The sequence below is a fragment of the Erinaceus europaeus genome, chromosome 14 (assembly GCF_950295315.1).
Source record: "Erinaceus europaeus chromosome 14, mEriEur2.1, whole genome shotgun sequence".
NCBI lineage: Eukaryota > Metazoa > Chordata > Mammalia > Eulipotyphla > Erinaceidae > Erinaceus > Erinaceus europaeus.
Genome location: NC_080175.1, coordinates 39,803,120 through 39,818,109, shown reverse-complemented (window position 1 = coordinate 39,818,109; position 14,990 = coordinate 39,803,120). Strand labels below are relative to the sequence as shown.

Here is a 14,990-nt window from a genome sequence, read left to right as displayed (position 1 = left end):
GGATCTGGCCAACAAGCCTAGCTCAGCAAGGACACATACTTCCAGGCAACAAAAGGAGGGCAGTATACTCTATCTACCTCCTGAGGAAGATGGGTCCTGCAATTGGAGTAGCTTGGAACGTTTCTACTCATGACCACAGAATGTAAGCTCAGACCTACAGGGATACAGAGGTGACATAGGCTCCTAAGCTGAATATGGGACCCAGATCAAATCAATGGGGCTTACAGTCAATGATATTTATATACCTTTCCCATAGTTGGGAGCTACTCTCTTCCCTGATCCAGCTTTCTAACCCTTTTTCCAACCAAAACATCATCTCCCCAGACAATAATTTGAATCCACCTGCATATCAGGCTCAGGACAAAACTAGTATAGTCGTGGACCCTTTGGAATATAACTAAAATAGGCCTATGCTATTTCCAAAACGGAAACCCCAAATCTTCATCTGCAATATTCCAGCCTTTAGGTTTATGATTAGTCAACAATCTGTTTGGCTTTATATGTTAACTCTTTTTTCAGCCACCAGCTTCTAGATGCTACCATGATGCCAACAGGACATCCCTGGGCAGACGACCCCACCAATGTGTCCTGTAGCCCCGCTTCCCCAGAGCCCTTCCCCACTAAGGAAAGAGAGAGACAGGCTGGGAGTATAGATCAACCTGCCAATGCCCATGTTCAGCAGGGAAGTAATTACAGAAGCCAGACCTTCCACCTTCTGCACCTCATAATGACCCTGGGTCCATACTCCCAGAGGATTAAAGAATAGGAAAGCTATCAGGGGATGGGATGGGATATAGAGTTCTGGTAGTGGGAGCTGTACCCCTCTTATCCTATAGTTGTTTCAGTGTTTCCTTTTTATAAATAAAAATGTTAAGGAGGGCAGTAGAAAATATTAATGTACAAATTTATAATCAGGTGTGTGGGCTACTTTGGCCAAAATATATAGTTTGTTGTTTTTGATAAATACAGAAAGGATCTGAGAGGGGAAGGAGGAGGAGAGACACGAGCAGACATGCTTTACAGCTTGTGAAGCTTCCTCCCTGCAGGAGGAAGCCTGGGGCTTGAACCCAAGTCTTTATGTATGGTAACATGTATGTTCAGCCTGCTGTGCCACCAGCCAGTCCATGGCCAATCTAGAAATCTGGCTGCTCCATAAAGAATTATTGGGGTAATTCAAAGACATTTTTATTTATTTTTTATTGTCACCAGGGTTATTTCTGGGGCATGGTGTTGGCACTACAAATCCACTGCTCCCAGCAGCCATTTTTTTTCTCTTTCTTTCTTTCCTTTTTTTTTTTTAATTGAATAGGACAGAGAGAAATCAAGAAGGCAGGGGGAGATAAAGGAAGAAGTGGGAGAGAGAGAGAGACACTTGCAGACTTGCTTCACCACTCATGAAGTGTCCCCCCTGCAGGTAGGGAGTGGGGACCCAGCTTCTTGGGTCCCTGTACATATTAGTTTGTGTGCTTAACCAGGTAGGGCACTGTCCAGCCCCCTCAGAGACATTTTACTATCACTGTAGGGCATGGACTAGAGCAATTTCTTAAATCAGGGTGTGACTGTGGTCACTGGTGGCAGGAACACTTCCTGAGCAGGTGAAGGCTGACCCTGAGTGGTGTGTCCTGAAAATCAAGATCCCAAATGCAAGCCTGGTGATCCAGACAAAGGTAGTTTGAGTGTCACATTTAAATCACACTTCCTGAGATGCTATGCAAAAGGTATGGAGGAAGTCAGGACTAACTAGCAGAATTCACTCGCAGTGTGAAACTCAGAGCTCGTGTAAAGTAGTAGTAGTAGTCACAGTGTTGCCACAAAGGATTGAGTTCCCATAAGCTGAGCAGAGCCAGCCTGGGTCAGGTCCAGTTCCAGCATCCCTGTACTGATTTCCTGCCTGACCTGTCCACACTGTGGCTGACACAATATAGTGTGTGCAGGCATCTGAGTACCAGCTCTCAGAGCCATTAGCAGGATCTTCCTCCTTAATTAAGTGCAAACAGGTTGTACCTGGCAGATAGCAGAAGTGGATTCTTCCTCTAAAAAGAGCCTCAGTCTGCCATCTACAAAGGGGTGAAAATAAGTGGGAAAGGGACCATGAATCTAGTCATCCTGGACAACAGCAGGGTGAACTGAGGACAAGTGTACCTGAGGAGGTGTAGCTGTGGAAAATGGCTCGGCTGAGCAGGGACTTGGGCCAGTCCACCAGGAGTAGGGGCTGGTCTTGACTGGTGAGGAGGAGGGGGTCCACCAGATTGTCCCCATCACCAGGGTACTCAGCTTCACTCATACTTGGCCCTGCACCTGGAAGGCTGGTCCCTAAGAAGATAAGGCAAGTCAGGCATGGAACGTCAACCCTTCAGCCTCATAACTTGGGTGAGACCTTTCCTTTCATGGTATTCTCTAATTCCATTACAGGTGGTTCACTTCCTAATAAAGTCCCCAAACCTAGATATAGACCAGGTCGCATGAGATAGAGCACATGTTCACATGTATCCATAAATTAGGGGAAAATATATACCTGAAAGCAAAAATACACAATAGTCTGTACTGAGTCAGTATAATGTTCCTAATGAAATAGTATATAATTAGACGTTGATACTCTCCTCACCTACTTCCTATTATAGTTCTCTCACTTACTCCAAAGCTAACCTTAGCAAAGCAAGGACTGCAAAAGCTGAATAAGAGCAAGAAACTGGCATACTTTAATGATGACTGTTTAGTCATTATCAGGCCACTCTATCAGCTGGGGACCTATTCGGTGAGTCCTGAGATTCCCAAACAGACATGATGGGCCTAGACCTCAAATAAATCCCTCTCTCCATTGTTACTGGTCATCTCTATCAGGAACAACAAAATAGACCTCTTTGTGGGCCCCTGTAGGATCTTGCCCTCAACTTGGATCAACAAAGGTAGAGAATGTTCCATCCTCCAAAGGGAGGATGGACAACATACTCTGTGCTGCACCTGAGGAAGATGGGTCGATATTGGGGCAGCTTGGAATGTTCCTACTCATGACCACAGAATGTGAGCTCAGACCTACAGGGATGCAGAGGTCACATAGGGTCCTAAGCTGAATATGGGCCCCAGACCAAATCAAATTGATGGGGTTTATAGTCAACAATATTTATACCCCCTTCCCATATTAGGGAGCTGCTCTCTTCCCTGATGCAGTTTTCTGTCCCTTTTCCAGCCAAAACATCATCTCCCCAGACAATAACTTGGATCCACCTGCATATCAGATTTCAGGCTCAGGGAAAAAAACAAAAACAAACAAACAAATAAACAAAAAAAAAACTAGTACAGCCACAGGCCCTTTGGAATATAACTAAAATATGCCTACTAGCTACCTACAAAATGAAGGACCCCCCCCCAACTCTTCATCTGCACTGTTCCAGCCTTTAAATTCATGATTGTTCAACAATTTGTTTGGCTTTGTTTGTTAACTCTCTTTTCAGCCACCAGGTTCCAGATGCTAGCATGATGCTGACCAAACTTCCATGGACAGACAAACCCCAGCAATGTGTCCTGGAACTCTGCTTCCCCAGAACCCCACCCTACTAGGGAAAGAGAGGGGCAGGTTAGGAGTATGAATTGACCAGTCAATGCCCATGTTCATCGGGGAAGCAATTACAGAAGCCAGACCCTCCCCTTTCTGCATCCCACAATGACCTTGGGTCCATACTCCCAGAGGGATAAAGAATAGGAAAGCTATCAGGGGAGGGGATGGAATACGAAGATCTGGTGGTGGGAACTGTGTGGAGTTGTATCCCTCTTATCCTATGGTTTTTTCAATGCTTCCTTTTTATAAATAAATAAGTAAAAAGATAAAGCAAGTCAGTGGATGGTAAAGAAAAAGTCACAGAATAGTCACCAAAGAAGAGATACAAAAGACCAACAGACATATGGAAAAAAAGATCCAAATCATTGACTGTCTGAGAAATGCAAATAAAGACAACAATGAGATACCACTTCACTCCTGTGAGAATGTCATATATCAGAAAGGACAGTAACAGCATATGTTGGAGAGGCTGTGGGGACAAAGGATCTTCCTGCACCGCTGGTCGGAATGTAATTTGGTCCAGGCCTTGAGGGGAGCAATCTGGAGAACTCTCAGAAGGCTAGAAGTGGAGTTCCCTATGACCCTGCAATTCCTCTCTTGGGGATATACCCTAAAGAACCAAACACACCCACCCAAAAAGATAGATGTGTAACAATGAGGAACCCAGATGTCCAACAGATGAGTGGCTGAGAAAGCTGTGGTATATACCCACAATGAAATACTACTCAACTATGAAAAATGAATGAATTCACCTTCTTTATTTTATCTTGGATGGAGCTTGAAGGAATCACATTAAGTGAGATAAGCCAGAAAGAGAAGGATGAATATGGGATGATCTCACTCATGGACAGAAATTAAAAATAAGAAAAGAAGGGAAAACACAAAGCAAACTTGGACTGGGTTTGGTGTATTGTACAAAAGTAAAAGACTCAGGGGGAGGATGTTCACATCCTGGAGCTTGATGGTGGAGGAGGACCTAGGTTGGGAGTGAAAGTGTTTTGCAGAAAACTAAGAAATTTTACACATATACCAATAACTATATTTTCTGTTGACTATAAATCACTAATCCCCCCAGTAAAAAAAAAGAAAAGAAAAAGTCACAATGATCTCCTTAAAGCATCAATGATCTGAAGTCTCTATCTGTGATGGTTTCTACTATTAACAGACACTGGTTGGCTAAGTCTCAGAACTTGAGCACTTCATCAGGTGCATGGCAGGACAGACCAGAAATAGTCCAGGTGTGTGTGACATGCCAACTGCTTTAAGCTGTAAGAATAAATGCCCTGGGATGTTGGGGGAATGTTACAGGAGTGAGGAGACATTCTAGTGAGAGGGAATGAATCAGAAAGGAGGAATCCCCCATAACGACAGCTTGGAGGGATGCTGAGGGAGGCATTCTCAGAAGACAGCACCTGTGGTGTGGAAGAGGGACAGTGCCTGCATGTGGGGAAATGTAAGATACCAGTGCAGATAGTGGGTGAGCTAAAAACACGGGTCTAGGTAAACCGTGCTGAGCAAAGCTTGACTCTTCCCTTTGACTCTGGAATTGTCTCCAGGTGAGAGGCAGTGGATTTGAAGGGTGTGGTGGGTTGGCTAGGCAAGGACCCAGGGGCTCCAGGGAAGACAGAACAGTACAGACTCATGGTCACCTGGTTGTCGTCCTCTGGATGGTTCTGCTTCTTGGATGTCACTGTAATAGGCTTCAAAATCTATGTGAAAGGGCAAAACCATAATGTTTTACTGAACACCTGGCATCAATACTGACTCTCTGATCAATATCATTATCCTTGGGCTAGTTCTAGAGTCCACACATGGCCTGAGAGATAACAAAGTTCCCTCAAAGGCATTTCACTGCAGCATCATGGGAGCAGGGGAGGGTAGGTGTCATTGAAATTGGAATTCCAAGTTTACTGTGGCTTTCCAAAGAGTCCAGCTAGTAAGTGAGGGGCCAAGGTCAGAGATGCTGGTCTCTATGGAGCATGTTTTCACTTGACTTCAGATAATACTCTATCCTCTTTCCTCTTAGAAGAAGACAGGTGGACTTAAGAGCACCCTGCTGTAAAAGCAGGTTTCTGTCCCTGCAGACTATTGTCTGAACACTGAGAATCTCTCAGAGGCTCTCTCTTGATAGAGAACAGAAACCCAGAATCCTGGGGTTTAACTCTTTAGCTGTAACTGGGATCCTTACTCTGGTCCTTGAGCTTTGTGCCACGTGCACTTAACCCACTGTGTTACCGCCTGACCCCCGGGAAGCTAGTTTGTATAGTGGCTCAATCTAGCCCAGACACCACTTGTGTCTAAATTAGACAGGAGGAAACAGACTTGGGCATATGCACTAAAGCTGAGTGCCAGTGTAAAGTGGGTGCTAATGGGATCTCACACTTAAACCACAAAAATCCTCCCTTCAAAGGTAGCGCTGGTACTCAGACCAAAGGGCTAACATGCAGCACTAGGTACTTACCAGAGATTGAAGGGGAAGAGGGGCTTTCAGAAGGAGAGGGGCTGAACACCAGGGACTCCTCACCCCAGGAGGCTGCCTCTAGGGCTGAAGTGTCACCAGCCACAGGAGCCTGCTTTGAGCTCCCTGTGGCCTCCTTGGGGGTCCTCCCCAGACCCCAGAAGGCAGGCCTGCCTGGAGTGTAAGGGCCTGGTGACTGTGGAGATGGCTCCCACAACGAGGATGCTATTGTCTCATTGGTGCCTAGTTGGTCTGGCTTCACTGTTGTCAGCTTTGGGGCAAAGGACCTAGAGACAGCGCCAACTCTTGAAGAGCCCAGCAGCCCCACTGTCCTACAAAAGGGACCTTGAACAGACATTCAAAATGAAATTTAACATTAACATTTAAGTATTAAACAATTCAAACCTAGCAACAAAATTTGATTTTTCTTTTTTAAAATATTTTAATTTTTTTCTTTTTTTTAATTTAGGGGCTGGGTGGTGGCACTCCTAGTTGAGCATACATGCTAGTGTGCAATGACCCAGGTTCAAGCCCCCAGTCCCTACCTGCAGGGAAGAAGTTTCACGAGCAGCAAAGTAGTGCTGCCGGTGTGTGTCTCTTTCTCCCTATCTCTTCCTTCCTTCTTGATTTTCTCTGTCTCTATGTAATAAATAAACAAGTAAAAAAAATTTTTTTCTCCAGGGTTGCTGGAGTTCAGTGCCTGTACTATGAATCCACTGCTCCTGTGCCATTCTTTTCTTTTCTTTTCTTTTTCTTGATAGGACAGAGAGAAATTGAGAGAGGAGGGGAGAGAGAAAGATAGACACTTGTAGACCTCCATCACTATTTGTGAAGTGAGGAGCTGGGGGCTCGAACCAGGATCCTTGTAGAGATCCTTACACTTTGTACTATGTGTGCTTAACCCAGTGCGCCACCATCTGGTCCCCAGAAATAATATTTTTTATATTTATTTATTTTCCTTTTGTTGCCCTTATTGTTTTTTATTGTTGTTGTAGTTATTATTGTTGTTGTTAGATAGGACAGAGAAATGGAGAGAGGAAGGGAAGACAGAGAGGGGGAGAGAAAGATGGACACCTGCAGACCTACTTGACTGCCTGTGAAATGACTCCCCTGCAGATAGGGGAGCCGGGAGCTCGAACCACAATCCTTACACTGGTCTTTGCACTTTGTGCCACCTGCATTTAACCCACTGTGCTACCACCTGACTCTCAAAATATAATATTTTTAAAGAATTATTTTATTTAATAGGACAGAAAGAAATTGAGAGAGAAGGGAGACAGAGAGGTAGAGAGTCAGAGAGACACCTGCAGCATTGCTTTACCACATGTGAAGCTTTCCCCTACTGGTGGGGAGTGGGGGCTTGAACCTGAGCTCTTATGAATGGCAACACATGCACTTAACCAGGTGCACCACAGCCCAGTTCCTTTAAAATATTTTTAAATTTATTAATTTACTTTGCATAGGGACAGAAATTGAGAAAAGTGATGGGGGAGAGAGAGACCTGTAGCACTGCTTTATTGCTTGTGAAGCGTCCTCTCCGTAGTCAAGGATTCCAGGGCTTGAGCCTGGGGCCTTGAGCGCTGTAATGTGTGCACTCTACTGGGTGCACCACCACCTGGCCTGACTGATTTTTTTTGAGTCTACATAATACATCAGGATGCTTTTTTTTGAGCAGACTGAGTATCTATTTGAAAACTGCACTGAATGGACAAATACTGGGGTGACATGCAGAGCAATGGCAAAAAGTGGACATTTGGGGGGATGCTAGTTGGCACAGCTGCATCATCTGGGTTTTGTACCCCGCCAGTCCCTGCGTGGGCTTGTCCAACTCTCTGATCACCACCAACGGTTAGTCATGCGTGCTCTGCAGTGGAGGCGTGTAAGGGCTCATCTAGTCCTCACTCACATGTCAACCTGTGTCCAGTATAATTCTAAATGCTGCTGTTAGAATGTATAATACAGCTTCAATGTAAAAAAAAAATCCCAAGTAGGGGCCAGGTGGTAGCACACCTGATTAAGCAATCACATTATAGTGCACAAGCATCCAGGTTCAAGCCTCTGGTCCCCACCTGCTTCACAAATGGTGAAGCAGGGCTGTAGGTGTCTCTCTGTCTCTCTCCTGCTCTATCTCCCCCTCTCAATCTTTTTCTGTCTCTACCACATAAGAAATAAATAAAGATATTTTTTAAAAGTCCCAAGTATAATATTTTGTTATTTCTTTTCCAGAATCCAGCCCCCCTCTCTGGATTTTCAAAATGTTTTAGTAAACTTTTACTGTTCCCTGAGAGTTAATTCCTTGACACTCACCAATTTAGGAACAAATATTTTCTTTGCCAAAAGTTTATACTGCAAACTCCTACAATTCATTTAGCAGAGGCTTTGAGTCAGAAAAACTCAATTTACCAAAAGAATTTGGGAATGGCTTGCCTGTGTGGGGAGGGTACAAGCACTCTCTGTTTTCATGTCTCTTTTGCCACCAAGGTCAACTGGTCTTGGGGCTTTCCTTATGGAAGACTTGTATGGCTTCATTTAAGGGGTAAAAAATAAGGTGGGGACAAAGTCCCTGTAGGCTTGGCACAAAATTCTGTTGTGGGATTCAGCCAGGTCCAGCTGAAAAGAAAGTTTCTTGTTGACCATTCAGAAAACAATCTCACTAATCACAAATGTCACAGATGAGAATCATCTTGCTTCAGGCTCAAGCCCAGTAGCCAAAGCATTCTCCACCATTATCTTGTGTGTGGGTATTACACAACTGATTTTATTTAGCCTTGTCCCTGTGAATCACTGATTGTCCTATACTTTTCACCCAAGAAAGCTGAGTTTCAGGGAGATGCTTGAACTCATAGATAACAGGGCTGGACAGAAGAGGCCTAGAACCAGCAAATCTGCCCAGAGAACCAGCCAGACTCTGGGAGAGACGCAGACCCTACAACACTGAACAGATTGTGTGTTGCTTCAGAGAGCTTCCACTGCTCAGTGGAGCTGGCTCTTGCCTCCCAGTTGTCAAAGATACTGAAACACAGCCTGTGAGCATTACCTCTTTCTGCTTCTGTCACCAGCCTGCATATAGGTGCAAAACCAAGAGGAATGGAGACACTAGAGGAGTCAGGCCACAGGTCAGAGGAATCAAGCTCCCCAAACTGTCAGCTATCTCAGATAAGGCTGAGTCATACCAAGTCCTCTGTTAACACAAGAGAGCAACGGAAATCTTTACCTTCTAGATTATTCTTTTCTGTTGCATTGACTAGAAAGAGATCCCAGGAATAAGAGAGATCTGCTACTTCCCCACAGTCTTCACATTCTGCTCGAAGAGAGAGCTCTTCGTTCCAGTTGACGAGCACGTCTTTAAAATTGATCCAGGAGATGTGGACCCATCTGGAATTTGGAGTTTGAGATACCAGGGTTTGTTGGCAGCAGTTGTTCACATCAGACCCACTAACATCCCTCCTCCATTGGATAGTCAGTCACTATGTGATTCAATAGTAGTGTCACAGTGACACACCCACTTCTGGAGTTTGTCTGGCGCTGTCTCAGCCACATGTACTGACATGGGCGCTATTCTAGGAGGCTCCAAGAGGCTTCGAGCTCAAAGAGGCTGCAGGCTCTCTGAGTCACAGAACTGCCCCAGCTCTCCACACAAGGAGTCTTCCCTGCTTTCCCTCCTGGTTTCTACCAGGCTGAACCAGTGGTTGTGCTCTGACAACTGAATAGGAGACAGTTGACTTGGACTGAAAGAAATTTGTCCCTGACTTGCCAGGGTGGTTACCAATACATTTCTTCACCCTGTTTTCCCACAGACCCAGTTTTCAATGAAAAGTATATAACCAAAACATTAATTCTGGGGGCCAGGTGGTGGGGCACCAGGTGGTGGTGTTAAGCACACATAGTACTAAATGCAAGTACCTGTGCAAGGATCGGGGTTCGAGTCCCTGGCTCTCAACCTGCAGGGGGGTCATTTCACAAGTGGTGAAGCAGGTCTGCAGGTGTCTATCTTTCTTTCTTCCCCTCTACCTTCCTCTCCTCTCTCAATTTCTCTCTGTCCTACCCAATGAAAAGGGGGGAAATGGCCACTAGTAGCAGTGGATCATAGTGCCAACACCCAGCCCCAGTGATAACCCTGGAGGCAAAAACAAAGCAGTAATGCCTAGCTAAGCTGGCTCTCTCCTTGCTGTAGGCCTTCCTCAGACTCAGCTTTAGGCAGATGGCTCCTTTTTACTGTCCACCCTTCTCTTGGTGACAGGGTGTTTTTTTTAAGCTTTTTTAAAAAAAAATTTATTTATTTTTTGTTGCCCTTGTTTTATTGTTGTAGTTATTATCGTTATTGATGATGTTGTGGTTGTTGGATAGAACAGAAAGAAATGGAGAGAGGAGGGGAAGAGAGAGGGAGAGAGAAAGACACCTGCAGACCTGCTTCACCGCCTGTGAAGTGACTCCCCTGCAGGTGGGGAGCCAGGGCTCGAACCAGGATCCTTACAGCAGTCCTTGCGCTTTGCGCCATGTGCACTTATTCCACTGCGCTACCGCCAAACTCCCTGGTGACTGTTTTTTAACTTATTCACCACAGTAAGCTTTTAATACCCTTACCACTGCCTTACTTTCTCTCCTGGATCCCCTGTGCAGCACTGGCTGTAAGAGGGGAAAAATATGACTTCACTTTCCACATGCCCTTGGGTGTTCAATTGGCCCTCCCAAAACACACCTCCTCCCTGCACCTGTCCTTAGTCATGACAGCTCCACAGCCCACAAATTAAACACCATGTCCATTTCCCCTGGGCCTAGATCCTCTGGCCTCCTCCTTTCTAGCCTCCAATGCAGAATTAATAAAAGATCATTTAAAACTTCTGTTTGCTTTTAAGAGGCCCAGTGATTCACATTTTTACTCTCTGGAAGATAGGGATAAGTAGTGTGGCACTACTTACTGGGTCCCCTGGCATTTATTAGTTCAATATCAAGATCAATCAAAGGAATTTTAAGACAGTACATATCACTAGAAATGTTTGATATGTAGAACACGAGGGTGAAATCGGCATAGAGTGGCCCTCCTAATGAGGGTGCCAACCTGGTCAATATGGCCAGGGCCAGCATGAGGAAGTCTCTTCAACATCCTTTCTAAGTAGCATTCTTTTGGGAATCTCAGCAGATTTTTAAGGCTTCAATGGCCGTCAAATCATTCACCCCTTCATCCACATCAGGCACCAACTGGTGGTGGCCAGGAGCTTTGGCTCCTGAAACTATGCTTCCACTGACACCTAACTCTGAGGAGTTATGGCTCTTTGCTGGCCATGCAGAATAATTGAGCCATGAGTTGTAGAAGTTCGTGGCCAGTAAAGGCCTGGAATGGTAAGATGTCTTTCCAGGACACTCTCCCACACTAGAAGATAGACATCTAACAATTTCAGTGCAGAGTGAGCCAACACTTTGAGATTAACTCTGTAACTATTTTGTAAGTGGTATAATTATATATGGTGTTATATTCATAGAACAAGAGAGTCTAACTCAGCATAGATCATTCCCACTGTTGGCATATGTCCCTTGGCAATAATTCTTGGCCAGTGCAGTTGGGCACATGCTGTCATGTCTGAGGCTGCTCTTAGCCACTGGGTACCACACTGGTGTGTGTGTGTGTGTGTGTGTGTGTGTGTGTGTGTGTGTGTGTGTGTGTGTGTGTATGTGTGTGTGTGTTGGGGGAAAGGCTGGTTTGCAGCTCTTGCCTTTATTTTCTTTCCCATGCATAATCTTGGCACTACTGGTGGGCCCAAACTGCCACCTGCCCCACAGCCCAGGGCTCAGGGCTGCCAAAAGGTCCTAGGCACCAGCTCTGAAGCGCTTTTGCTGCTCCAGCCTAAGAAAGGAGTCCTGGAGCTGAACCCCACCTTGGGTCACCTACAATGTGCCTTCCTGGAGTGGTCACAGGTAAACTCTCTTTTCTGCTACCAGGATTATTACTGGGGTTTGGTGCCAGCACTATGAATCCATCACTCCTGGCAACCAGTTTTTCCTTTTTTTTTTCTTTCTATTTTTTTTTTTTTCTATTACTGAATAGGATAGAGAAATTGAGAGGAAAAGGAGATGGAGATGGAGAGAGAGAGCGACACCTGCAGACCTGTTTCATTGCTTGTGATGCTTCCCCCCTGCTGGTGGGGAGCAGGGGGCTTGAACCTGGATCCTTGAGCATAGTAATGTGTGTGCTTAACTGGGTGTACCATCACCCAGACCCCCTGCTTCCCTCCTCCCCAAACACACTCTGGTGAACTTTTCAAGGAAGCCAGCCTGAAGCCACAGTCCTTTCTGGCCCTTCCCAGATAGCCCTTCCTTCCTCACTAGCAGAGTACCTGAGCCCTCAACTCTTACATGCACAGCAGGTCCCTCTGGGTGCCCCCCAACACCGTTTTATGACACAGATCACCTGTACTGAGGGATTATGGACCACAGGGTACCTGAGGGCTGGGTCAACACGGGTAGACAGGAACACTTGTGCCTCTGAAGAGTTCCGGCCACCGCTGGACACAGTCAGCAAGATGAGAAACTGGTCGTGGCTGTCACTGAGAGAACTTGTTGTCAAGACCAGTGCAGGAGCCCGGGCATTCCAGCTGTGTGAAGATGACGGGGCCAAGCAGGGGTGGCCTGGGGTGCTGGCTACAGTGCATCTCCATTGGTAGCTGCAGAGAAGCCCCAGGAGATGTTGGACACCTGCTCTGGTCACTTGACTGACCACTCAGGTCACCATCTGAGCTTCTTCTGGGGGTGTGGCAGGAAGTGTGGGGAGACATGGAGATGTTACACTCCCTGTTCTCTGATTTAAGGAGGTTGGCCCAGCCGTGTCTGTTTATCTGCTCAGAGCTAGGGTCCTTGTCAGGGCCCTGCTTCCAACCTCTCCTGCCATCCTGCCTGTCCCTCATGCCTTGGCATCTGGCTGCTCAGATCAGCCTGTGCAAAGCCCACCTCTGCTCTGATGTCTACATGCCCACCCAAGCAGCATTTCAGACTCCTCTGATCCTTACAGTCACATGGGACCAATAGGAAGGTCACATCTTCCCAGCCCAGGGAAGAAGATATAATCTCAGAGTACAGGTGATGGCATACCACATTGAGCACATGCATCCCAAGTACAATGACCAGGGTTCAAGCTCCTTCTTGCCATCTGCACAAGCAGTGAAGCAGGTCTGCAGGTGTCTCTCTCTTTCCCCTCTACCTCTGTACCCTCTCAATTTCTCTCCATCTTATTAAATAAAATAGAAAATAAATAAATAAATAGCTACTGGAACAGTGGATTCATAGTACTGAGATGAAGCCTCAACAATAACATTGATGGCAATAAAAAGAAAGATAGAAAGAAAGAAAGAAAGAAAGAAAGAAAGAAAGAAAGAAAGAAAGAAAACATAATCCAAGAGCCTCAGGGAGCTGCCCAGCCCCAGAAAGATTATGTGGACTGGCCAAGAGAAAAACCCTGGAGCCTCAGCTTTCCTGAGGCACAGTCCTCTACAATGGAAGAGTTGTTGTGTTCACTGATCAAGAAAACATCAACATCCCCAGCCCTGACAGCCATACACAGGTCAACAAGCAGCCCTGCCCTTGGAGACGCACCCAGGGCCAGGCCCTATGCTCCACAGCAGGGAGGCCCATACAAGTGCCACACAGGCTCTAAGCTGCTGTTCATCTGTCGAAGTTGCTTTCTCCTCTATGCTTTGTAACCAGCATGAATTCTAAGCCACTACATCCAAAGCCTCAATGATTGAGGAACAGCAGCTTCACAAGCTGTTCAGTCTTTGGCTGCCTTTGTCTTTGACCTCCAGTGCCCAGAATTGTGAGAAATAAAATCCTGTTGTTTACAAGTCACCCAGTTCATGACAACTGATAAAAGCCTAAACAGACTAATACAGTATTTCAACCTCCTTTCCATAATGGCTTATAAGTATCTGCTGATAAGTTTTTCATGTTTTATTTCTACTCTGTTTCCTTAATCCCATTATACTTTGATTCACAAAGAATTACTTGTGCAGGGGCTGAGACAAAAAGCACCCAGCAGCTTGCAGACTTTATCCTGTGAAAGGATCAGCTTCAAGCCTCAGATACCACAGTGTAGAACCATGCAGGGAAAGCTCCTTGAAGGATCGAGTGATGCTGTGTTGTCTCCTTGCTCTCTCTTACTCCCTCTTTTTAAATTTATTTAAATTTTATTTATTTGATAGAAACAGTCAGAAATTGAGAGGGAAGGGGTCGATAGAGAGGAAAAGAGACAGAGAGATACCTACAGCCCTGCTTCACTAGAAAAACTTTCCCCATGCAGGTGGGGACTGGGGGCTCAAACTTGTAACGTGCACTCAACAAGGTGCACCACCACCCAGCCCCCCTCTCAGTGTGTCTCTTCACAGCTCTCTGTCTGAAGTTGAAAGGGGAAAAAAGTTTACTGGGAACAGTGGAAATGCATAGGCAAGAGGCCCCAGCAGTCAAATAGAAAATATTTATACACACACACATATGTGTATATATATATATGTATACATAGATACATATATTCATATACATACATATTCTAGGATGCTTCTAGAAATTGGATGCACAAAAGTTTAACATCCCTAAGGCCATCACAATGATGTTCAGTTAGAAGCACAAGACGTTCTTGTTCAACTCATGTATCTATTACTTCAACTGATAAGGAGACAGAGGACACAAAGAAAAGTGTGTGCTGACATGAGCTGGGGCTCACCTGAGAATGGCCCCAGGATAGTCCGGGTCATGGGACTGGGAGCCCCTGAGGGTGATGGTGGAGACCAGGGTCCTGGAGATGAACAGGTGTGTGCCCTCGGAGATCACACTGACAGGGGCCCGGGCGCGTACCTCGACCTGAACGCAATAGTTACTGTACACAACACTGCCTTCCACCTGGACCTGAAATGTCAGCAACAGGGGTTCTCTCAGGGTGACCCAGCATGACGCTCCCAGAAACTGGAGGTATGAAACATGAAACCTTTCTTA

General features: G+C 45.8%; 1 protein-coding gene across 1 annotated transcript in view; it reads right to left on the bottom strand.

The window, feature by feature from the left end:
- The window catches only part of PKD1L1 (polycystin 1 like 1, transient receptor potential channel interacting), a 126,943-nt gene that overhangs the window by 88,695 nt on the left and 23,258 nt on the right, over window positions 1–14,990 (bottom strand). Inside the window, exons 9-14 of the mRNA XM_060170998.1 lie at window positions 14,722–14,903; window positions 12,452–12,673; window positions 9,229–9,389; window positions 6,018–6,359; window positions 5,206–5,265; window positions 2,143–2,313 (exon numbers count right to left, since the gene is read on the bottom strand). Of these exons, the coding sequence (XP_060026981.1) occupies window positions 2,143–2,313; window positions 5,206–5,265; window positions 6,018–6,359; window positions 9,229–9,389; window positions 12,452–12,673; window positions 14,722–14,903 (1,138 nt within the window). The remainder of the gene's footprint in view (window positions 1–2,142; window positions 2,314–5,205; window positions 5,266–6,017; window positions 6,360–9,228; window positions 9,390–12,451; window positions 12,674–14,721; window positions 14,904–14,990) is intronic.